We start from the raw sequence: 27,485 nt of genomic DNA, 5'->3' as shown, positions 1-27,485 counted from the left end.
GCACCCGAGATGCAGATCGTCAGTTACCAAATGAAGTAAGAACAGACAGAACATGGAAGTTGGACATCGGTAAGCTGCAATCACAACAGACAGCCTCAGCATATTTCACTCAACTGGCCCAATTGCTTAATGAAAGCAGACCTAGTTCCGATAAAATATCAGCAGAGTGGCAAAGTGTTGTCCACTTCATACAAACAGCCACAAAATTAATGCGTGGATATCGGAAACCTCCACCAAAGAACCCATGGTATGAGCAGGAGTGACCTGCTGTTACCGAAGAGAAAAATGCGGCATATAGGGCTACATTACAATCCGAAAATTTACAATCAGTAGCAACACGTAGCACACTATAGAGGTGTCGGAAGAAAAGGAGTGAGGAAAAACGTCTTTTTTACAGGAAAACGAGAGAAATGGAAAAGCGGGAGTGTGAAAAAGTCAAAATGTACAGGAGACATAATGAAGTCCGAAAATTCTACAAAATTCTACAAGTCGAGCTGTTCAAAACAAGATATGAAACGCTGATAAAGTGTATGCATCATACCATCTGGCAGGAAGATGGAATCTGAGTATCCTGTATTCTCAAAAAAGAAAATAGGACTGTATGTCCAAACTGTAGGGGCATAAGTCTGCTCCCTATTGCCTATAAAATTTTGTCTGGAACATTGTGAGAACGACGAAAGCCTTTGGTCAGCCTATGGACCTGGCATATCAATTGACCAGATATTTACCCTGCGACAAGTCATGGAAAAGACGCAAGAGATGCCGATCGTCACTTGCCACCTTTTTCGATTATAAAGCAGCATTCGACAGCCCCATACGATTAGAGTATTCCAAACTGCGTCTAAATTTGGCTTCCCTGCATATCGGATTCTGCTTTGAAAGATGACTTTAGCTGAAACCAGGTCCTCAGTTAAAATAGATAAGAACCTCTCAGAACAGTTCGGTACCAAAAGAAGTTTCAGACACGTAGACAGCCCTTTGGGTGACCTGTTCAACATTCTGCTGGAAAAGGTTATACGATATGCAAATGTCAGACGAAAAGGCACAATCTACTGCAACAGCTTATGGATGATATCGACAAATGTCAAAAGACATGACAACATGGGACGATCAGTAAAAGAAATAACTGGTACCTTTAAAAAAGTCGAAATATAATTAGCTAAACTGAGTCTCACAGTAAACGCCGGCAAGACCAACTTGATGGTATCGACACTGAATGCGTCCACCGAACTCAAACGAGCTGTGGAAGTTGGTACCTACAATTTTGAGGTAGTAAGGCTTCGTCTATCTTGGCATCGCCGTAAAGACAACAAACATAATCAGTTGTGAAATAAGAAGAAGAATAATACTAGTCTGCAGATTCTACATTGGCTTAAGTAAGCAGTTTAAAAACAACGCCACACATCGTCAAACAAAAATAATACTTTTCAAAACACTGATACTACCCGTGCTAATGTATGGTTCCGAAGCCAAAACACATAAGTCAGTGCTTGGTGTGTTTGAGATAAAAATTCTTCGAAAGATATACGGGCGAATGTCGACGTCATATGAAACACCAGCCAAAGCTACGTGGAAGGCGAAGTGGAAGACGAAGTAAAAAAAAATTAGTTATTCCAAATTGAAAAAAACAAAACCACAAACATAGAGGAATAGAAATATTTTCTTAGTTCGGCTTATGGGACAAATGTTTGTATTTTCCCATATGTATATTCAAAAAGTTGCATATGTGTTGTTACCTTATAAGTCATGGACGAGTACTTTTAGCTTTTAAAATATAAATCATAAACAAACATTTTCCTAAAGCCAATACAAATATCAAAGACCCAACCAACCATTATGTCCTTTTTCCTTGTAAACAGGATATGCAAACACATTGTTAGGCATATTTGTTTTTGCTACTACCAAGCAATCATTCAATGTTTACCATGACAGAAGAGAAAAAATTGACAGGCACATGACATTCTACATGCAATACATACATACATACATACGTACATATTTTCCTTTTACTACCCCAGCCAAAAAACAATCATTCTATCTCACATTGAACACCCACACACACAACTAATCTTGTCATTTCGGTTTCTAATCCTTGTTGTACTTCACTTGTTTCCTTTTCATCATTTACCATACCACACATTTCAATTTCATTTTTAATTCCGTTTACGTTTCTTATTTTCTCCTTTTTTCCAATTTCTGTTTCAGATACGGCCGTTGGGTAACAAGGCGTGTGGCTGTCATCACAATAGCTGCCATTTGGCTGTTGGCCGCATTCGTTTCATTTGTACCCATCTCATTGGGATTACATCGGCCCGATCAACCGTTAATTGTGGAGGATAATGGAAAGAAGTATCCAACTTGTGCTCTGGACCTAACGCCTACATATGCCGTGGTGTCGAGCTGTATCAGTTTTTATTTTCCATGTGTGGTGATGATTGGCATCTACTGTCGGTGAGTATGAATGAGTAGCTTTGGTGGTAGTAGGTATTGTAAGCATAATGTGGTTGCTACAGTGGCAACCAGAGGGAATGAAAGCACCAGTTTTGTGTTCATTATATGGAAATTTAAATGAGGTTTAGTCGGCATTAATATATGCAAGTAAACAGTGGGGTAAAAGTGAACACCTAGAAAAGTGATAACTAGATATCATATTTACAAACTGGGGTTCAGTTTTTTTTCTATTTAAATGTGAAATGAATTTTATAAAGGAAATAAATGTCAAATGAAAAAAATTATATAGAAAATATTTATCATTTCAAATTTTCATAGAACAAGAATCCAGCCCCTGCTCTCCTGCATATTATTATGAGTCCATCTCTTAGAATTTGATTTTTTTAATAAGCGTAATAAAACTACGTCCCATTTCCCAAAAAAATATTTAACATATCTTCCATATTAACATCACTAAGGCCATGAGAGAGTCTCCCTTGTCCCGTATGGGATGTTGTGGAACAATGTTTTTTTTTTTTTTTTTTTTTTTTTTTTAAGGCCAACTTCGCACTTCCAATTGAACTGTCTGTCCTCCACTGTAATACAAAAACGCCATTTAAACTTAGCAAAAGGTCTTTTGTATGCAAATGTGGTTGCCAATGAAACGATAGACTAAATTATAAGGTAAGGTGGAAAATTGGCAAATGCTTTTTCTGACAAGTTGTAATTTAATTAGCATTTGTTGACCCATAGAAATTCGTAATGATGTGGGAGTGAGTGTAAGTGTATATGTAGTAACGAAAAAAGGACATCTAAGGTTTACCGTTTACATCATTTAATTCGTGTAAACATCATCATACGAAAATTTGCTTGGCTTTCTATTGTTGGCCTTTTGTGGATGTGTTCTTGTATATTTTCTATTTCTAAACAAATATTGTACGGTGTTGCGGTCATATCCACATGTCCTTCTTTCCAGGCTGACAACCACAAAATACTAATTTTTTGTAGCAATTTTTGTGTTCACGCCAGACCAAAAAAAAAGCCAACAAAAGGTAATACCACCGTGCTGAACTGTTGGCTTGTATGCAAAAAGAGCACCGCTATTGTGAAAGTAAAGTTTTCTGTAATTAGAGATTCATTGTTGACAAAAATAAATACTAAATTTAAATATTTTTGCGAACGCATCTACGATTTTAATACCCTCAGCATTTATGCTAACGAGGGTATATACACTTTCATAATGGTTTTAGACCCCAAGTATGTTTGGACCAAATGTGTTTCAGATAATTTGGGGTCGATTGAGCAATGTCCGTCCGTCTGTCTGTCTGTCTGGCTGGAGCGCACGATAACTCTCGAACGGATGAGCCGATTCAATCCAAAATTTGGCTTTCTCAATATTTTGTCCAAACTTAGTTTAAGTTCGAAGATGGGCTATATCGGTCCACTCCTTCCGGTACCTCCCCCACAAAAGTTCGAAAATGTTCGCAAAATTTGTGCGCACGATAATTCTTGGAGGAAGCAACCGATTTGATCCATACTTTGCACATCGTGAAATTTCTACTAAACTTAAACCCCAATATTTAAAAAATGTCACTAAAATGCTAAGACGATAACACTTGAATGGGGCAACCAATTTGGTCCAAACTATGGATATTTTTCAAAATTTAGTTTAACTTCTAAAATGGCCCATATCGGTCCTCCCCAACAAAGGTTCAACATTTGTGTCTTAATGCAGTTAATTCCTAATCCACATTTTGTCGGCAAGTTCAAATGTCCAAAAAGGGCCACAAAATTCTGAAGAGACCCTAAATACTGTCGATCTGACCGTAGATGAATGTTTCACTTCACATTGGCTGAGGGTATATATCTGTCGGCAAAGCCGACTGACACTTTTTTACTTGTTTTTATAGAGTTAAAAACAAATTCTGGTTTCTGTCAAAATTGACCGTTGCGCGCAAAAGATATTACTTACTTACTTGGCTGGCCCATTACAGAACATTTGTTCCATAGACCGAACTAAGAAAAGATCTCCATTCCTCTCTGTTTTTCACTTCGCTTTTTGGAATACCGTGCCTTTTCATTTCTTCATCCACTTGTATGCTCCATCGAGGCTTAGGCCTTCCGATTCTGCGTGCACCGCCATGTGGCATGTATTCATACGCCATTTTAGCGGGTTCATCATCGCTCATTCTTATGATATGGCCTAGCCAATGCAAGCGTTGCATCTCCATATGTTTATCTATACTGCTGTCGTTGTATAGCAGATACAGTTCGTGGTTCATACGACGTCGATATTCACCGTCAACGCAGATTGGTCCAAAGATCTTTCGAAGAATTATTCTCTCAAACACACCAAGCACTGCCTTTTCTGCTTGCGCAAGTACCCAGGCTTCTGAACCATCCATCAGCACGGGTAGTATAAGTGTTTTGTAAAGCGTTGTTTATGTTTGACGAGATGTGGCTTTTTCCTAAACTGCTTACTCAACCCGAAGTAGCATTTTCTTTTTGGTAGCTAATTTCGATGTTTCAAATTTCATGACTAGACCCTATACATTTTGAAAACTAAATTTACAAAAAACTAAGAATACAGCTGATTATCACTTCTACCTTATATAAATATGCCTTGCTTGTAAATATTACACGCAAAAATTGTTAAAAAAGTATTAAAATTAAATTAATATATTATTGCTGCGCGTCCGGATTATTAAAAAATTAAAAAAAAAAAAACTTCGAAATTCAGAAATTCAGTGAATATATCCTTGGAGTATTCTTCGATTCTTTCTTTGAAATGAAATGTAAGGTTAAACCAGAAATCGGAAGGTAACATAAAAAAACTTGTCGGCTTCAACCTATTTTTCTACATTGATGCCAACCATCACAGCTCCCACAAAAATTATTTTTAATCCCCGATATTATAACCCCTCCTAAAACACTTCATTTTAAAGATCTTCAGTCATATTATATAGAATACGTCAACAGTTCGCGAGTCCTGAGAGGGGATTGTAAGAAAAAAGTCTTAAAAACGACGAAAAGTGTCAATATTTGATTTTCTACATACTATGTGAGTACTGAGGTCCCATAACTTTCGTAAAAAAGTTACAAATTTTCGGGGAAAATAACAAAGTACCCAAAAAATTCGGTAGTTTGCAGCTCGTTTTCAAAAAAAAAAATTCAAACCGCGATATATTCAAAAAAAATTGTCGCATTTTTGCAGTAGGCATTTCCGTCGTTCTAGTAGATGGATTTTCACGATCTATGATTTATATGAAGTGGGCCTTCAAAAAAACTAAAATATCTTAAGGTTCCAATAGTCGGTAATGCATCCAATTCTTAAATTTTTTGCAATCATTCAGGACGTAATTTTGATCGGATGGTCACGAAATATTGGTTGCTTATGGGGGTCACAGAGAGAAAGAGGCATATTATGTTTGATGGTAGTCGGATTATATTCCCTAAAAGAAAAGTTTACCAGTGAAAAGCTTATGCACAGAGGTAGTGGTGTAGGGTATCACATGGTCGGCCCCGTCCCGACTATAGCCTTTGCTCACTTGCTTTCACTTTGGTCAGATATCCGTAATTTCATTGGTTTATCCAGCAATCGAATAACAACTTTTGTTATATATGGGGTTAAATTTGGTATTCCGTTTGTAACACATCGAAATATTCGTCGGAGATCCTATAAAATATATAAGGGGATTTCTGAGTGAAATCCGACATTTTTCAAGATGAGATTTCTGATTTCCTTTATTTTTTTACTGTGGTGATGCTGCACATCAGTTTTTTGACTAACGGTTCCAGAGATATTGCGTCTTGAAAAATTCGAATTCTGTAAAAACTATATATAAAGAAATACTCATAACTTCATAACTATTGGTCCAAATAGAAACATCTTAAAAATTGCACAATGGTCTTGGATGCAATTTTCGCGATTTAAAATTTTAAATCAATTTTTAACAGTGATTGTACTCTTCAATTTTTTTGAATTTTTTTTGTATTAAACTACGATTAAATCTGAAAATAAACAAAACATACCTTACAAAAAGTCAGACAGGATAGATCCACGTTTGGCTACAGTTCCAATATAACTGTATAACTGTTCTTTGCTTAAGTCTGGAGTATTCCCCCATTAGCCTAACTTCACCATTACTTTCTTTACAGAGAGTAATGTTTACAAAACGCACTGAAGCCTGCAAAATTTACTGATCGCTACCAATATCATGATTTCATCCCGGCGAAGGGAATTATCAATTGGCTTTTCAGTTTTTGAAATGATGATTTTTCTAGTGAAAACCTGAACTCTTAAAGCATTGACTATTCTCATGTTAATGAGAATGATGCTCACTTTTCGGCTTTCGCAAAGGGAACCCAAAGGGAATTTTTTAATTCTTTTCTTTATAAGGGAATAAAACCCCCAAAAACATTTGGGCGCAGAATCAATTTTTGTGAACGCAAACAGATTTGAAAGAACAATTTTTTTTTAACCTATGTACAAAAATCGCGGATGTGCTCGTAATTTTTCTTTAGTTTTTATTCAATGGAATTTCAAAAGAAATTCAAATTTACCCTTCATATTTTCCTATTCGACGTTCAATGGTCGAAAGAAATCCCAATCGAACAACTCCGTTTAAAAAGTGATATTTTCATCTATGTGTGCGTATATGCACTTAGATAATGTTGGTGTTTATTTGTATAAATAGTTACAAATACAAATTGTTATTGACACAATATAACATTTTCCAAAGTTGTCTCCCTCACATCAAAAATGTCATATTTCTCAGAATTAATGCAATCTGTTTTAAATATAAACAATAACTTAAAGCTACCCCAGGGAATAATCTCATGAAAAAATACCAAGTCATGTTTCTGTCATTAAAATTAAGCAAAGAAAAAAATATGATAAGAATAGGGCTGGACCTTTTTCATTTTTGCCATGCCATGCCTAATAGAATTAATGACAAAGCATTTTATTTTTTTTTGATACCATTAGACTTAACAATTAGACCAGAAAGAGATTTTAAAATGAAAATCATAAATATGCTGCAAATCATGTCAAAGCCGACGCCAAGGTTTTCGGTTACAAAAAAATTTTAAAAATATGTGTTGATTAATTTTTTCTGCACAATATTGTACGAGCAAATTCTGATCTGTCAGTAAAATGACCAGTCCATTTAAATTGTCTGAAATTACAGCAATGCTTGTCGCAAACACACAGCATAATTGCTAACAATTTTTTACATGCTGTTGTTACTTTTCTTGCCAATCTCAGTTGTTATTTCACCCAATTAATTTGTAACAATACAAAAAATATTAAGCCAAATGGCATCCAGCCGAGACAATAGCTTTACAACAAATTGGGGTGATATTAAAGAGGGCATAATGTTAATTGCACAAAAGCTTAAATGGACTTGTCGGAATTTTGTGGCAAATTTAATGAAAAGAATTTTTAGTGTCCATTTTAAAAATTAAAACAAAATGTCTAGACATGGAAACAAAATTTACTTCCAAAGTATTTAATGTTGGGCATTTCATTGTTTTATTTCATAGGTAGCCCGAAACAGAAAATTAGTTAAAATAGCAGAAATAAAATTGGGTCAATCGATTACTTTTTTTCAAATTTCAACTTTAAAAAATGTTCTGATATTGGTCATAAATTATTGAATAAAAAGACATGATTTGTATGTACATAAGCCTACAAAAATATTGGAAAACGCATATCTTAGCCATTTTTATTCCCATCGACTTGAGTTTATACGACATATGTATTCTATGTTTCAGATTTTTTGAAACTTGCAAGCAGGGTGTGCATCTACACTCCGTTTCATGTCAATAGCACATTTCAAATTGCTTTTTGTTACTTCATTTTAATCGATATTCGTGGAATAAACTCGGGAATGTTTATACATCTTGGTTTGTAATCTTATGAAGTATCTTTCAACAAAAAGTTTGGCTTCGATAACGTACCGTTATAATTTTTTTTTAATTTTCTTTCAACAAGTCCAAAATTTGTACGGTTTAAAGTGTTTCATCGGAATAGCACATTCTTTACACATTCTATAGGAAGGATCTGATTTTTTCTTTATAGTATATTAGCTCAGACCTAGAGCAATAAAAATCGCCCAATATTTTAACCGTTAAGTTATCTTAAGGCCAACATTGAACCCTATTATACAATAGGATTCATAGGAATTTGAAGTTTCAGGGAGAAATGTACCCAAATTTCAATAGAAGCTCAAGTTTATTTTGCACCATTTGTCTTCTATCATTCATTTTTCATTAAATCTTTATAAATCTGACAAGAAACTGCCAACTAATGCCAAATTTTTAACGTATTATAGACAATTAAGTTCCATAGTTTTCAAAAGGTCTTATTTTCCCGGTATTAAAGTCATAGTTCGACCAATTTTAGCGTTTCAAACTTAAAATAGCTTATATTTGTTCCAATTTTAACGAATCGTAACAGAAGCATTCGAAATTTGCATTTTTATCCAAGTTATTAAAGAATGTGCTATTCCGATGAAACACTTTAAACCGTACAAATTTTGAAAGAAAATTAAAAAAAATTATAACGGTACGATATCGAAGCCAAACTTTTTGTTGAAAGATACTTCATAAGATTATCAAACCAAGATATATAAACATTCCCGAGGTTATTTCACGGATATCGACTAAAATGAAGTAACAAAAAGCAATTTGAATTTTTTTTCTTATTTATTTAATTGACTGCAACTAGTTCACTAAGACTAACAAGCAATTTTTATCGTGTTCTACATGTTATGGTATATAAGTATACATATGGTAAATTATAATAACAATATGTACAAATTAGGATCCTAAGAGATCATACGGCTTCTTCCGGTTCAGTCTTCGTAGTACACCTTCTTGATTATTGAGGTTTACTGCTTCTGGATTCACATGAGCTCTGATTCTGGCGTCATGTTTTCTAGCAACGTGTTTAATTTCTTCAGATACTGTTCTTACCTGAAGGTCTTTGTGTAGATCGCTGTTCCTTACGTACCAAGGGGCGTTAACCATACTCCTTAGGACTTTATTTTGGAATGTTTGGATCTGATTTATATTATTCTTTTGGATGCAACCCCAGAGTTGTATTCCATAGAGCCATATTGGTTTTAACTGTTGGTTGTATATTAATAATTTATTTTCTATTGATAAAGTAGACTTTCTGCCTAGTAGACCTTTTAATTTTGACCACTTAATATTGAGTTCCTCTGTTTTCTTCTTTACATGCTCCTTCCATTTTAACTTTGCATCTAGTGTCATTCCTAGATACTTTGCATTGTTTGAGAAAGGTATTTGCAATCCGTCTATGTACACCGGCATATTTTGCAGGCGTTTGTTTGTGAAGTTTGTATGTACTGATTTGTTATGGTTTAGTTTTATTCTCCATTCTCTTGTCCATGAGTTTATATTGTTAAGCGCTTGCTGCAGGTTGCAATTTGCTTCTCTTTCTGAATCTGCTATTGTTAGGATTGCAGTATAATCAGCGAAAGTAGCTACAATCGAATTTTGAGGCTCTGGTATATCTTTGGTATATAAAAGGTATAAAATGGGCCCAGGTATACTCCCTTGAGGCACTCCTGTGTTGATTTTTTTTCAATTTGGAATATGAATCTTTCAGTTTAACTCGAAAAAATCTGTCTTCTAGGTATGATTTCAAAAACTGAATATAGTTCTCAGGTAAGAATTCACTTAGTTTGCATATTAATCCCGCATGCCACACCTTATCAAATGCTTGAGATACGTCGAGAAAAACTGCCGAACATATTTTTTTATTTTCAAGGGATTGTTCAATGACATTTGTTATACGATGAACTTGATCGATTGTTGAGTGGGAATTTCTAATTCCGAATTGGTGATTCGGAATAAGGTTATAATTTGTAATTATGAGATTCAGTCGGTTTAAAAACACTTTCTCTAGTAATTTTGACATCATTGGTAAAAGAGATATCGGCCTATAAGAAGTAACTTCTGTTGCGGGTTTTCCAGGTTTTGGGATCATTAAAACTTCTGCTACTTTCTAAAGTTTCGGGACATATCTTAGTTTGAAACAGGCATTAAATAATTGGGTAATTTTTGTGAGACAGTTGTACGTAAGTTTTCTCAGTATTTCTGTTGTTATCAGATCGAAGCCTGGACACTTTTTCAGCTTCATGTTTTTGTTTATTTCATTGAGAACTTCACCGATTGTTACTGATGCAAATTCTCCATCCCAATGGTCATTCCTCTGTTCAATGAATTGTGGTTCAGCATTGCAATTCTCTGTAAATGTAGTTTGCAAATGATTTGAAAATAGATCAACCTTTTGATCATTTGTTTTGGCTTCGGATATCGACTAAAATGAAGTAACAAAAAGCAATTTGAAATGTGCTATTGACATGAAACGGAGTGTATATATAAAGTAGAAAATTTTTTGCAAGCGTGTTTGTTTGTTTGAAGTTTATGGACTCAAAAACCGCTGAACCGATCTTTTTGAAAGTAAAATAGGCTGTAAAAATTCCGTGTTGATCCGGAGATATAGCATCAGAATCGGAGGTACCTCCAAAAAAATTAGATTTTTTTATGCAAATATCTATAGAATGGTAACAGAAATGACTCCAAATTTTGGATGTGTGAAGTAATTTGGTCTAGAAATAAATTTGCCAAATTATATTGAAATCGGTTCAGATTTGGATATAGCTCCCATATATATTTTCGTCCGATTTCATGTATTTGATGCACCAAACACACCGATTTTAATGAAAGTTGGAATGTGTGACAAAAATTGACCTACAAATAAAAGTGTCAAAATATATTTTAACTTATTCGGAAGCGCACCGGGTTCAGCTAGTGCTATATAAAGGCTGACTGTTAAGTGGTTATGTCCACTTATTGAGCACGAAAAAATCAATTTTTATACCCTCAGCATTTATGCTCATGAGGGAGTATATACTTTCATACGGGCAATATGTGCCTCATCGAAATAATGTTTTTACTCCCCAAGTATGTTTGGACGAAATCCGTTTCAGAAAATTTGGAGTCGGTTTAACAATGTCCGTTGGTCTGTCTGTCTGGCTGGAGTGCACGATAACTTTCGAACGTATTAACAGATTTGGTCCAAAATTTGGCTTTCGTAATATTTTGTCCAAACTTAGCTTAAGTTCGAAGATAGGCCATATCGGTCCACTTCCTCGGGTACCTCACCCACAAAAGTTCAAAGTTTTTGGGACAAATTATGGGCACTCTAACTTTCGAAGGGACTAACCGTTTTAGTTCGAATATGGACTACGAGGGCGGTTCGGAAACTTCTTAGCCTATCAATGAAAGAGAATAGTTAGTTTTTCAAAAATATTTTTATTTTTCAATATAATCTCCTGAAACACTTAGTCCTGAAACACTTAGTGTATTGTGACCGCGATTTATATAAAACCCCCTCCGGCGATTTTTTTAGTTTTTTGATTTTTCTCATCTATGAACACTGCAGTTCGGAATCCGCAAAAACTTCCCAGGTGTAAGCTACTTCCATTTAAATTTGGTTAAGGCACACCGTGTTTAGGTACCTCACCCCGCAAAACTTTTGACATTTTATCCTAACCCATATCTTTGTCGGCAAGTTCATACGCCAAAAATTCTGAAGCCCACCTAAATACATACGTTTTTTAATAAAAAAAAATTTTAAATTCTGAGGGTATATGTGTACCTCTGTAGTTAAAGCCGACTAATACTTTTTACTTGTTCATGAATTTTTGACAATTTCTATTTTTTCTACGATTTCCACTTCATCTTGCATCAAATTTTCGAGCTGATATCTCTAAAACTCGATCAGTTACAGCTCATTTATTACGAGTTTCGTATAATTCAACGCAATTTTCTTTTGAGTTTATGAAGCACTAATACACTTCAAATCATGTTTGATCTTGCACAAAAATATAGCACTGATACCTGGCTAGCTGTTTGCAAAATATGGTACAAGTAGTTATCATGATTTTTGTGCAATAATATTTTTAAGTTGGGAAGTAAAATTTCAATCATCAACTTAAAGCGCGTTTTTCTCGAAAGTGGATTATTTGAGATGTAAATGATGAGTAAATGAACGATATGTTTCAGTGTGATTAATAATAACCTAATTATATTGTCTTTATGCAAAAATGAATTAAAAATATTCTTAAAAAAATGGCGAACGGTCAAAATCAAAATTTGAGATTTAACTAAAAAAATTAATTCTCTTTCGAGTTGAGCTGTTAGGCCTTTAGAGGTACATTGAAAAATTAGGAGTCTACCGAAGTCCCACGCATCCAAACATTACACTACGTTTCACGGGTGGTAAAGGCGATCGTCAGGTGTATTAGGATGTTGTTGTTGTGGCAGACCAAGGCAAAGCTTGGAAACTAGTATATATATCGCACTTCATTAGATAAATGTATATGCGAAATTATGTCAGTTAACTGAAACTCCAAACTTTTCCTATAGTCCTGCCCATTTTTCAATGTTCACAAATACTATGGTAAGTTTTATTCCTACATCATTAGTAATTGCTCTTCTATATCAGAAGATTTTATTTTTGATTTGATCATCAATTATTGTCTACTAAAGTTTTGACAAGTTGATGGTGACTTAGAACGCTAAGACACCGGCAACCTTGACACTCAGTTGTCGGAGACCCAGGTTCGAATCCCAGCCTGGGTCATGCTGAAATTATTTTTTATTTTTGTCTTATTAAGGCAAAAATAAAAAAAAATAAAGTTTAACATATTTGTTAACGTCTCTCGCTTAAGAACAGTCTTTTTATGTGTATAACAATTCCACAAAACATAGAAGATCGGATCGTCAGTTTTCGAGCTTCAATGGGCTCCGCTTTCAAAAATATAAATAAAATTCTCGAATTTTGAAAATTTTTCCTATTAAGGCGAAGATGATTTTAATGGGTGCCACCGTGGTGCAATGGTATGCACGCCCGCCTTGCACGCAGATAAACAGTAGGTCCCATATCATTGAGCTAAATATGAATCGGGGTGCACTCATTGATATGAGAGAAGTCTCCCTTGTCCCGTATGGGATGTGGTGGAATAATGTTTTTTTTTTTTTTTTTGTATGATTTTAATAATAATTTCTCGTTGGATTTGAGCTTAATGACCCACAATTTTTGCAAGTGAAAAAGGAATGCCGAGGATTCAAATCCACACAACCACCATTATGTGACCGGTTTCGCTGTTGGTAGCAGCTCAGCAGACATATCGGCTGTGGAGTGGCTTCTCTCTTATCGAACTTTAAATTTCTCAAATGCAATTTTGTTTTCTACAGAAATGAGATCTTTTCTCATTCAACCTGTGCTAGCTTCCACGACAAACACTTTTTAGAATGAGAAAAAATTATCGATCACAGAAATGAAAATATCGATGATAGAGACGCCACTACACAGCCGATATGTCTGATGAGCTGCTACCAACAGCGAAACCGATCACATAATGGTGGTTGTGTGGGTTCAAACCTACAGAATTCCTCTTTCACTTGCAAAAAATCTTCCGTCATTTAGCTCGACTCCTATAAGAAATTAATTTAAAATTTTTTTTCGATTTTGTAAAATTTTCAAGTGGTCATAACCCCTTAAATAGGTTATGCTGCTACAAACTTGTACCCCACATATGTACGTAATCTACCTCCTCATAATATTATCTGAACCGTTCGAATTAAATCGCCCAAAACATGCTAACAAATTCCTTGTCATGATAAAACAGAACATGCTTTCAATTTTCATTTCCTCCATGTGATGATTAAACCCCCCTTATCCTACGACCTTATAATCAATAGATTATTTAATTTCCTTAACCTCGGTCTGGCCATTTCATTATTTTTGTTAACTCATCACCTTGACATACTTTAGCAAAAACATCAATCCACCCAAAATATTGGTTAAAATGACAGCTGCAAATAATAACAAGAACAACAGTAACAACAATAATCCGAATACATAATAACAATTAGACCAACTGCTGGTCATTCCAAGAGGATTTTCTATGGTTTGGTTTGGAATGACACCATTCAGCAAAGAAATGTTCTTCATACGAATGGAAGTACAAAATGTTTGGATAAGCCTATGTATGTAAGTGAGTTGGTTGTGTGTGTGTGTGGGTGAATTTGTACATGCTTCTGTGACCTGAATATTTATTTATTTATTTGTGGTTTGGATCAATGTCATCGTCGTTCATCGATTATGACGATAACGATGATGATTGTGTTTGTCAAAAGATATTGCCCAAGTTGATGATACTTTGGAGACCAGTAGTTTTGTGGGCCATTGGTAATGACACACGTGGTATCATCATTCATCTCCATCATCGTCAGCAGGCATGTATCATTCACTACATTTTTATTGCTATTGTTGCAGAACTATTGGGACTGAGTAATGACAGGAAATATATAATCCATAATAATAAAATGTACAATATGGACTTTGTTTTTGTTATTTGAATGTGGGGAGATATTTTATGAAAATAAATGGGATGGTGGGACAAATTGGTTAAGACATAACTTTTTGGTATTTATCTATACTTATAAAAGAGTTCAGTAATGATGACTCACTGACTCACTGACTGACTGACTGATAATCAACGCCCAGACTAAACGGCTAAAGCCAGAATCTTGAAATTTTGGGTGAGCGTCACTCTTGGTCCGAAGGTGTCAGATAAGGCTGGATTTTTGGAAATTCGAACTAGAACCGTACTAAAAGTACTAAAAGGTACTAAATATGGTACCCTTTGTATTAGGCAAACGCGAAGAGCTAGAATACTGAAATTTGGAATGAGGTTCACTGATGGAGAGTTAGAAAGGTGTACCAAATGGTTTTTGGAAATTCGAACTATAAGTGTACGAAAAGTACTAAAAGTTACTAAATTTAGTACTATTTGGTATTACGTGAACGGATAGAGCTAAAATCTTGAAATTTGGAATGAAAATCAAGGTTTAGAAGATGAGTTGATATAAGGAGGTGGTTTTGAAAATATGTACTCATGTGTACGAATAGTACTAAATGGTACTAAATTTGGTACAATTAGAATTTGGGCGAACCGATAAAGTTGGAATTCTGAAATTTGGAATTACTATTACTGTTGGAGCATAGGTTTGAGATATGGAGGTTGTTTTCGAAATTCGTACATATGGGTACGAAAAGTACTAAATAGTACCAAATAAGGTACAATTTGGATTTGAGGGAACGGATGGAGCTGGAATCCTGAAATTTAGAATTAGGATTACAGTCGGGGTGTAGGATGGAAGTATTTTGGAAATTCGTACTTTTGGGTACGAAAAGTACTTAATGGTACCAAATTTGGTACAATTTGGATTTAAGTGATCGGATAGAGCTGGAATAGCGAAATTTGGAATTAAGATTACTATTGGAGTGTGGGATTGGGATACTTTTGGAAATTCGTACTTATGGCAACGAAAAGTACTAAATGGTACCAAATTTGGTACAATTTGGATTTGGGTGATCAGATACATTTGGAATCCTGAAATTCGAAATTAAGATTACTTTTGGAGTGCTGGATAGAGGTAGGTTTGGAAATTCGGACCTATGGTAACAAAAAGTACTAAATGGTACTAAATTTGGTACAATTTGGATTACGGTAATCAGATGCAGCTTTAATTCTGAAATTTGGAATTAAGATTACTGTTGGCGTGTAGGATTGAGGTAGTTGTGGATATTCGTACTCTTGGGTACGAATAGTACTAAATAGTACCAAATTTGGTACAATTTGGATTTGGGTGAACGGATATAGCTGAAATTCCGAGATTTGGAATAAGGAGTACTATTGGAGTGTATGATTGATAAAGTTTTGGAAATTTTTAGTTATGGGTAGGAAAAGTACTAAATAGTACTAAATTTGTTACAATTTAGATTTCAATAATGGGAGATATTTGGATGTTGGAGTGTTGATAGAGGTAGGTTTAGAAATTCGTACTTTGGATACGAATAGTTCTAAATGGTACCAAATTTGGATTTGAGTGATCGGATATATCTGGAATCCTGAAATTCGGAATTAAGCTTATTGTTTGAAGATAGCACTGAGGTAGTTTTGAAAATGTTTACTTATGGGTAAGAAAAGTACTAAATGGTACTAAATTTGGTACAATTTGGATTTCGGTGATCTGATGTAGCTGTCATCCTCAAGTTTGGAATTAAAATACCTGTTGAATTGTAGGATTGATAAAATTTTGGAAATTTTTAGTTATGGGTAGGAAAAGTACTAAATAGTAGTAAATTTGGTACAATTTGGATTTGAGCGAACGGATAGAGTTGGAATCAAGAAATTTGGAATTAAGATTACTGTTGGAGTGTAGCATTGAGATATGGAAGTAGTTTTTGAAATTCGTACTTATGAGTACGAAAAGTATTAAATTTGGTACAATTTGGATTTGAGCGAACGGCTAGAGCTGGAATCTTGAAGTTTGGAATTAAGATTACTGTTGGGGTGTAGGATTGAGGAAGTTTTGGAAATTCGTACTTATATGTACGAAAACTAATATAATAAGCAGTACTAAATTTGGTACAACTTGGATTAGAGCGAACGGGTAGAGCTGGAATCAAGAAATTTGGAATTAATATTACTGTTGGGGTTAGTTTTGGAAATGCGTACTTAGTTTTGGAAATGCGTACTTATGCTTACAAAAAGTACTACATTTTGTACAATTAGGATTTGGGTGAAATTATAGCGCTCGAATCCTAAAATGTGGAATTAGGTACACTTAGGGGTACGAAATGGTTCCTTGTATGGTACAATTTTGTATTGGATGAACGCATATATCTGGATTCGTGAGATTTGGAATTAAGATTACTGTTATCATTTGCTTATAACGTCCGATTTAAGAAATATGTGCCATAAATATACGAAAAGTTGTAAATGGCACAGGATTTGGTACAATTTGTTATTGTGTAAAGGGAATTTTGAAATAATAGGAGGAGGTTCGTATTTATGTATTTACATGTAAAGTAGTAAATAGTTCTATAATTGGTTTTGGGGGAACAGATAGAGCTGGAAATGAGGATGGCGGTTGTTGGGTTAGGCCGTATTTGCGCTGAGAACCTCAATTAAAATATCTCAAAAAATGTGGATTGTACTTGATGTGTAGGCGTGACGAAAATTGAACTAAAGTGGTACGTATTAGTACACAAAATGTTTCCACCATTCTATATTATATATTGCTTATTTGTTTTGTATATTTAACGCATACGAAGTAGCGGGCACTTTGCTAGTCTGTACTTATAAAAGAGTTTAGTAATGACGACTGACTGACAACACTGAGAACACAAATTTTGGGGTCGAGATAATTTCTTTTGGAGATGAAAGCCCTTGGTGAGTATATTAAGAACCCTGAAGGACAGATCCGCCGTGAGTCGAACTTCCGCGTTATGGCGTGATGAATATTTTGCTGGAGACCCTATAAGCCCTCAGGAATTAGCGTTATATCTTTGTTCACTGTTGCTGTAGCTTATTTTTGAGATGACATGTCTTCAGTCAAATCGAATGAAGACTATTTTCGTAGAGCACTTCGACCTTCTAACTCGCTTCCTTTAATGTCCTTTTCGTCCTTTATTTTAAGAGTTGCTATAAAAGTACCACTAGATGACGTTTTTCATCTTCGAAATGTTCTCCAAAAATGTCGCTTAAAAAATTTTACTTACGTCTCTCATTGACAACTAATCGATTTTGTCGCGTGTTCGTGATCGTTTTGTGCATTTACCCTGTTTTTGTTCAGAAAAGGACTATATTTCGTTTTTTTTGTATATTCGTTACAGAACATACAAAAACACAAAACACAGTTTTTTTCTGAGAAAACAGGGGTAAATGTCAAAAATGACTATGAAAACGCGACAAAACCGATTAGTTGTCAATGAGAGCCGTACCTAAAATTTTCTGAGCGACATTTTTGCAGAACATTTCGAAGCTGAAAAACGTCATCTTGTGGTACTTATATAGCGGCTCTTAAAATAAAGGACGAAAAGGACATTGAAGGAAGCGAGTTAGAAGGTCGAAGTGCTCTACGAAAGTAATCCTCATTCGACTTGACTGAAGATATGTCATCTCAAAAATAAGCTAAAGCAACAGCTAACAAAGATATAACGCTAATTATTGCGGGCTTATAGGGTCTCCAGCAAAATACTTATCACGCCATAACGTGGAAGTTCGACTCACGGCGGATCTGTCCTTCGGGGTTCTTAATATACTCACCAAGGCCTTTCTTCCCCATGCGGAATTTTCCGTGCCCCAGACTTTCATCTTCATTTTGTTGCATAGTGTAATCAACGCCCAGGATAAACGGCTGAAGCTAGAATCATGAAATTTTGTGTGAGGGTCACACTTGGTCCGAAGGTGTCAGATAAGGCCGGGTATTTGGATATTCGAACTAGAAGAGTATGAAAAGCACTAAAAGGTACTAAATATGGTACCATTTGTATGTGGCGAATCGGTGGAGCTAGAATTCTGAAATTTGGATTGAGGAGAGTTAGAAAGATGGGTGTTTGGAAATTCGACCTATAAGTGTACGAAAAGCACTAAAAGTTACTAAATTTGGTACCAATTTTATATGTTGAACGGATACAGCTAGAATCTTGAAACTTGGCAGGGAAATCAAGGTTGGGAAGTGATGCTGATATAAGTAAATTGTTTTGGAAATTTGTATTTATGTGTACGAAAAGTACTAAATGGTACTAAATTTAGTATAATTTGGATCTGTGTGATCGGATACAGCTGTAAACCTGTAATTTGGAATTAAGATTTCTGTTGAAATGTAGGATTGAGATATGAGATACTAAATGGTACTAAAATTGGTACAATTACGATTTGGGCGAACGGATAGAGCTGCAATCCTAAAATTTGGAATTAAGTTTACTGTTGGAGTGTGAAATGAAAGTAGTTTTGAAAATTCGTACTTATTGGTGCGAAAAGTACTAAATGGTACTAAATTTGATACAATTTAGATTTGGGTAAACGGATAGAGCTGAAATCCTGAAACTTGGAGTTAAGGTTGCTGTTGGAGTATATGATTGAGGGAGTTTTGAAAATTTGTACTTTTGGGTAGGAAAAGTTCTAAATGGTACTAAATTTAGATTTGGGGGAACGGAGAGACTTTGATTCCTTAATTGTTGTTGTTAGAGTATAGGATTGATGCAGTTTGGAAATTCGTACGTATGTGTACGAAAAGTACTAAATTTGGTACACTCTGGATTTGGGCGAACGGATAGAGCTGGAATCCTGAAATTTGTTATTAAGATTGCTATAGAAGTGTAGTATTGAGGTAGTTTTTGAAATGTGGACTTATGTGTACAAAAAGTACTTAATAAGATGGAATCCTGACATTTGAAATTGAGATTAGAGTGTAGGTTAGAGATATGGAGCTAATTTTGGAAATTTTTGTTTTTGATGATAATCAAAACTAATTTTTTAACAGTGTGTTTGGAAAAGTGTTTTTTGGACACTATGCCATATTGCATAGAATGTATTTAAAGGAAGTAATAATAAAACTAAAATATTAGTTTTTAATTCAATTTTATCTTATAGAAGACCAGGAGTCCTTATAGAAGAGTAAGAGGTCTTCTTATAGAAGAGCAGGACTTGTTCTCCTTGAAGAGCAAAATGTCATAGAAGGGCAAGATGTCTTCTTATAGAAGAGCAGGAGGTCTTCTGATGCAAGAGCAGGAGGTCTGCTCATAGAAGAGCAGGAGGTCTTCTTATACAAGTGCTGTAGGTCCTCTCATGGAAGAGCAGGACATCTTCTCATAGAAGAGCAGCACGTTTGCATATAGAAGGGCAGGAGGTCTTCTTATAGAAGAGAAGGAGGTCTTCTTATAGAAGAGAAAGAGATCTTCTTATACAAGAGCAGGATGTCTGCTCATAGAAGATCAGGACGTTTGCATATAGAAGGGCAGGAGATCTTCTAATAGAAGAGCAGGAGACCTTCTTATAGAAAGGAGATAGTCTTCTCATAGTAGAGCAGGGGCCCTTCTTATAGAATAGTAAAACATGAAGGTTTTTATAGAAGATCTGGAGGTATACTTTTAGAAGATTTTGGGGGTCATCACATAGAAGGTCTTCCTATAGGATATCTGGAGGTCTTCTTTTAGAACATTGAAAGCTTCTTATAGAAGACCTAGGGTCTTCTTGTGGAAGATTTGAGGCCATCTTATGGAAGATCTGAGGCCTTATTATAGAAAATCTGGAGGACTTACTATAGAAAACCTGAATGTCTTTTTATAGCAGATCTGAAGGACTTCTTATAGAACACCTGAATGTATTCCTATAGAAGGGCTGGAGGTCATCTTGTAGAAGACGTGGGGGCCATCTTATAGAAGATCTGGAGGACTTATTTTAGAAAATCTGCAGGAATTGTTATACATGATCTGGAGGTTTTCGTATGGTGGATCTGGAGGTCTACTTATAGAAGACCTGGAGGTCCTCGTATAGAAGATCTATAGGTCTTCGTATAGAAGATCTATAGGTCTTCGTATAGAAGATCTATAGGTCTTCGTATAGAAGATCTATAGGTCTTCGTATAGAAGATCTATAGGTCTTCGTATAGAAGATCTATAGGTCTTCGTATAGAAGATCTATAGGTCTTCGTATAGAAGATCTATAGGTCTTCGTATAGAAGATCTATAGGTCTTCGTATAGAATTAATTACAAAAAGTTAACAAAAAAACAAGTAAAAAAGTGTCAGTCGGCTTTGCCGACAGATATATACCCTCAGCCAATGTGAAGTGAAACTTTCACCTACGGACAGATCGAATGTATTTAAGGTCTCTTCAGAATTGTGTGGCCCTTTTTGGACATTTGAACATGTCGACAAAAATGTGGATTAGGAATTAACTGCACTAAGACACAAATGTTGAACTTTTGTGGGGAAGGACCCTTAGGGAGGACCGATGTGGGCCATTTTAGAAGTTAAACTAAATTTTGACAAAATATTAGGAGATCCAAAGTTTGGACCAAATTGGTTGCCCCATTCAAGTGATCTCGTCCTAGCATTTAAATAGTGGGGAGAAGTACCGGAAGTTGTGGACCGGTATTGCCCCATGAAACTAAGTTTGGATATAATATGACGAAGACCAAATGTTGGACCAAATCGGTTAAACAGTTCGAGAGTTATCGTGCTCTCCGAACGCCACATATGGTGACATAGGGATTTTTTACAACTTTCGGGCTATTTTCCAAGAAATATGAACTTTTCCCTAAAAAAACTTTTACCGCCGTAATGGAGGTAGTGAATGCAAATCGCTTCAACAAACATCAAAGATATTCGAGAGCAGGAAATTTTGTGTGGGAGGTACCCGAAGGAGTGGACCGATTGTGTCCATATTGGAACCTCATCTAAGTCTCGTAGACGTTTCACGAGTTGCAAATTATGGACCGAATCGGTTAGTTCCTTCAAGAGTTATCGTACGTACAAATTTTCCGAACATTTTCGAACTTTTGTGGGGGAGGTACCAGAAGGAGTGGACCGATATAACCCATCTTCGAACTTAAACTAAGTTTGGATAAAATATTACAAAAACCAAATTTTAGACCGAATCGGTTGACCCGTTCGAGAGTTATCGTGCGCTCCAGGCAGCCAGATAGCCTGACGGACATTGCTCAATCGACTCCAAATTGTCTGAAACACATTTCGTCCAAACATACTTGGGGTCTAAAACCATTATTTCGATGAAGCACATTTTGCCCGTATGAAAGTGTATATACCCTCGTTAGCATAAATGTTGAGGGTATAATAATTTTTGTTAATAAAATATATAAAATTATAAGATGGTATTGTCATGCAAATTTTAAATCGAACGGGCACTTTGCTAGTTATTGTATAAATGTCATCGTATTTTTTGTATTGCATACACAATGTTATGTTGCAGCATTAGTTTGAAGTTATTAATATTGGCATTTTCAAACCTCACGTAATATTATGAATGGAGTTTCAAGTTTGTCATTCTTCTCTACCACATAAAGTTTCCGGATCAAATAAGAAGAGTTTGCTCACTGTATTGTTGGACTTCAGTGTCGTGGTGGATCATGAGTTATTTGGACAAGATCGTAAAGGAGTACTACCTGGAAGTTATGCTCCGTTTGCGTGAAGAAATTCGCCAGAAACCCACAGAGCTTTAAAAAAACAAACATGGATCTTGCACCATGATACACCAGCTCACACTTCGAGCCTTGTGCGTGAGTTTTCATGCCTATTTATCGGACTTGGATACCCCGGAATTTTTCTTCTGATAACTGAATTTGATCTGACATCGTATTTTTCATTTACTATGCCGTCAAGTTCACTTACATACATAAAAAGGATGTTAATTAAGTTATCTTAATTAATTAATTTGTGAAAATATATTCTTACCATTTCACACAATACACCCGTTCAAGTTGACTTTTCTTTTGCGTTTTAAATTGAACATTGAGTTGAACTTTTATTTTAAATCAATGACTTCCTTTTTGTGTATAAAAATATTTATATTACACCAGTTATTAGTACCATTGCGTTACGTTGGCATTGTAAAATAAGAAAAAAATCACACACATGTAAATAGCTTTGTACATATGTATGGATATGTTCATATGTTTCATTCACTATTTTCCCTTCAGATACTCTTTACTACTCTTTACTTTACTAGACTCTAGAGTGATCCCATTACATTTCCATAAATGTTCAATTTTACTGCAATATTTTGTTATTTCGTTCAGTTGGAAAAATATTTATTATTTACTATTTTTTATGGTTCATGCCACAGTTGTTAGTATTGCTTAATCGCAACGAAAAATGTACGTACGACCCAATAAACTCGTCATTTCACTTTACTCATACCGAACAATTCTACCACATGTATATAGAAGCCATATAAAGCAGCTATAGCTGTGTATAAAGTGTCATAGTAAAGACTTCACTTAAGTCAGTAAAGCTTATAACAATTTTTCCACCCATATGAACATAAATGGCAAAAAGAAAAACAAAAACGAAGAAGTCAAAGGTTTTAATTTAAACATAAATCAGTAAATCTTAATGTTTACTTGTAGGAAATCAACCATCAAAGAAAATCATTTCGTCTCTGTGCCGCTAAATATACATTTGAAGTTTCGAGATTCGTTTTATGTTGATGGATTCGTTGCGTTTATGGCGTCCAATATTTGGGGCTCTTTTTACAGAAAGATGTTCATTTTATCAAGCTTACATCTTGATGTAGGGTATGAAAATACAAAGGAACCGGACACAAGACACAGCATAGAACTTACCTTCACCTCGAAGAATTTTATATTGATATAGATATAGAAAATAGTTATTACTCGAATCCCACTACCAAATAGGACTTAAAATTTTTGTAATTATTCGTAGTTTAATACAATAAGTTCAAGAAAATCGAAGATTACAATCATTAACATTAATTGATTTTAAATATTAAATAGAGAAAATTGCATCCAGGCCCACTGTGCACAATTTTGTGTAATTTTTATTACAAATAAACTACAGAAAATATCTTTTCTGTTTGGACCAATCATAAGGAAGTTATGAGTATTTTTACAGTATTCAACTTCTTCAAGGCGCAATATCTCTGGAACCGTTAGCTGAACAGAATCTGAAAATATACTGAAATGCTGAAATGGGTTTACAAAAAACTGGAAAGGCTATCCTAAGTTTGCATCAAAAATAAACATTTCCTTAGACTTATGCCTCTTGCACTTAAAACTTTCCCATTTTACAGGCGTTCTTAGATCGAGTTCCCTACTACAGCTATTTCATAAAATTTCTCTAGCATGTAACTCAATCATCATTTCATGAAATTTATTTTCTCATGTGGCAGGGGGCTTATGGCTATATATGAGTAACTATTTTAGATAGAAATACTTTATCATTTGTATTCTGTCAAAGCTTGAATTTCCATTGATGACAATATGGAGTTTTTAATTTTATATATGTATATAATTTTTATACCCTCAGCCTTTAGGCTAAAGAGGGTATTTACACTTTGATACGACCAAAAATGTGCCTCATCGAAATAATGGTTTTAGACCCCAAGTATGTTTGTACGATATCCGTTTCAGACAATGTTGAGTAGATCTAGCAATGTCCGTCCGTCTGTCTGTCTGACTGTCTGTCGGTCTGTCTGTCTGGCTGGAACGGATCAATCGATTCGGTTCAAATTTTGGGTATCGAAATATTTTGTCCAGATTCGATTTAAGTTCGAAGATGGGCCATATAGGTCCACTCCTTCAGGTACCTTCCCCACAAATGTTCAAAAATTGTCGCAAAACTTGTGCGCACGATAACTCTTGTAGGAATGGCAAGTCCATACTTCCTGACAAAATAGCCTGAAATTTGAAAAACAAACCCTATGACACCATGTTTATGGGTGGAAGCACAAGATAATTATCGAACGGAAATGCCGGTTCCGGCCAAAATTTGGCCTTCGTAATATTGTTTCCAAACTTAGTTTAAGTTCGTAGATAAGCCATATCGGTCCACTCCTTCAGGTACCTACGCCACAAAAGTTCAAAAATATTCGGAAAAATTGTGGGCACGATAACTCTTGATGGGAGTGACCGATTTGGTCCATACTTTACACATTCTCATAATATCTACCAGATATAGATCAGGTTCGAATATGGACTATATTTGTCCACTCCATCCCGTACCTCCCACACAAAATTTGGATAAGTTTACTTTAAGACCTGCTATTGAATCACTTTGATTTTTGTTGAAGCAACTTACATTCGCTGCCTCAATTACGGTGGTAAAAGTTGTTTCAGGGGCAAGTCCATACTTCTTGAGAAAACAGCCCGAAGGGTGTAAAAACCCCCTATGGTACCCCCATGGTCTATGTCGGTCCATTCCTTTAAGTACCTTTTCAGCAAATTTTTTGAACTTTAATCCTAATCAACATTTTTGTCGGTTCATACGAGACCAAAATTTTGAAACCCCCTAAATACATAAGTTTATTGTGAAAAAAGTGTTTCAATTTGCACAGGCTGAGGGTATATCTCTGTCGGCAAAGCCGACTGATACTTTTTTACTTGTTGAGTAGTAAATACATTGTGGTTTCTGGAACAGTTCTTAGCCCTATGATCTAGGTTCTCATTTATGTGAATTAATAAATGGAAATTGCAATTGAATATGACACTTGCTTATCTCAAACATTTACTGTATGTATGAAACTATCTCAATTGGTGTCAAATATATTAAATAAATGTCATATCGATTTCCGTCTAAACCTTTCCTCTTGGCAATACTCTGTGATATCCTGGCAATAATCAAAAAGGAAATAAAAAGTAAAAAATATGAAAACACAAAATGTCCTGCTGGTAAGCCACAACTATCAGAACTTAGATTGGTAGATATTTTCTCATTTTCTATTTTCCATTCATATACAAACTTCAGACACTATCCACAGGAAGTACTTAAATCATTGCTTTACGTCCATTCTTCAGGGACAAAGTTATCGCTTAGTTTGCCATAATATTTTTCTCTTGTTAGTTGTCGATGGCAAGTGCCAGCCATAAAAAGGAAAAATACGATATATTGTAGAAAAAGTTTCCACACGTCAACGCCTTTATAAACAACAAATTACAGTGATAAAGAGCAAAACAATTTTAATCATTATATCATCATTATGATTTTATTTGTAACTCCCTTTCACTTGTTGTGAAACTTTTCTATGAAGGAGGAAAAAACAAAAGAGAATATTTGCCAAAGAGAGTTATTTATAATGCTATTGTGAGTGAGTGCGTGTGTGTGTGTGTTGAACAAGAAATAAATACATCATAATCAGCTTCCATGTACTTAAACGATATATTCACATTACCTTCCTTAACGACTTTGTGTGGCTTGTCATCCAGGTTTATTTTAAAGACATGGAACATTAACTGGGAATTATGAGGTTGGTTGGAAAGTACATGCGATTAGGCGGGTTGTTTGTCTTACATATCTTTATGTCACTGCTGTCTATTGTCATTACACACATATATTTCTAATGTTGATGGCCTTGAAAATGACTTGTAATGGAATTTAATAAAGTAGCACAGACTTATCAGCAAGATATGCCCTATAACCCTGTAATCTGTTGTAATCGCCACCTACTCCGTGTGGTACCACCTTACCATTTCATTCATCCATAATAATTGAAAGTTGTAGTGAGTTTGTTATTGGCTTCCTCTTCCGGTCGCCATCCCAGCATACAGACACAAAGTTAATATATGTTTTTGGTACGTGTGATGTGGGTATTAATGTAGGCGCAATGCCATGGGCGGTCATGTGATAATTAGGAAAGTGTCAAATAATTTGAATGAAATTGATACAACCAACACGACATTAAACGCATAATAAGTAAGTTTTGACATTTATTCGTTGTTATGTGATTATGCGTTTCATGTCTACGGTTATTTGAGATTTTGTTGTTCGTGACCCCAAGTAAAGTTCATGTTTAGGAGTTTATTTGAAATCTGTCCACAACAATAACTAATGGCGTACTTATAAATTGCAATTATGTAAGAAAACTTTTGTAATGTGTGAATGAGGGTTGGTTATGTTACACCACCTGACTTAGGTTGGTCAACTCTGGCATTTAAAAATAAACCAATGTTTTTAAAGAGAGACACAGGTGCAACAACACAAGTATTTTGACAATTCATAATTTTTTTGCTAAACACATATTGCTCATTTACTCAAAGAGTGGCATAACTCAGAAAATTCTTTTTGAGTCAGCAATTTCTATTTCTACAACTTCTAGTTTATCTTCTGTCAAATTTTCATGCTGATATACCAAAAACTCAATGAGTTACAGCTCATTTACTAAGAGTTTGGCATAACTCAACAAGCAAGGTTGTTTGCTTCAATTTTGTTCTATTTCTACAACTTCTACCTTATCTTCTGTCAAATTTTCATGCTGATATACCTAAAACTCAACCAGTTAGAGCTCATTTACTATGACTTTGCATTAACTCAACAAGCAAGGTTGTTTGCTTAAATTTTGATCGGTTTGATATCTGTAGACCAAAATCCGAGAAATTATTACTACGGAAATTTGACCTTTAAGA

General features: G+C 35.0%; 1 protein-coding gene across 4 annotated transcripts in view; it reads left to right on the top strand.

Moving 5' to 3' along the window:
• The window catches only part of Dop1R1 (Dopamine 1-like receptor 1), a 422,220-nt gene that overhangs the window by 360,441 nt on the left and 34,294 nt on the right, over window positions 1-27,485 (top strand). For all 4 annotated transcript variants that reach the window (XM_073960852.1, XM_073960853.1, XM_073960851.1 and 1 more), the window contains one exon: window positions 2,206-2,451. In XM_073960852.1, the coding sequence (XP_073816953.1) occupies window positions 2,206-2,451 (246 nt within the window). The remainder of the gene's footprint in view (window positions 1-2,205; window positions 2,452-27,485) is intronic.

Source organism: Musca autumnalis, unplaced genomic scaffold, assembly GCF_047663935.1.
Source record: "Musca autumnalis isolate F117 unplaced genomic scaffold, ASM4766393v1 scaffold_1, whole genome shotgun sequence".
Classification (NCBI taxonomy): Eukaryota; Metazoa; Arthropoda; class Insecta; order Diptera; family Muscidae; genus Musca; species Musca autumnalis.
The sequence above is the reverse complement of the archived record's forward strand: the minus strand, read 5'-3'. Positions and strand labels throughout refer to the sequence as shown.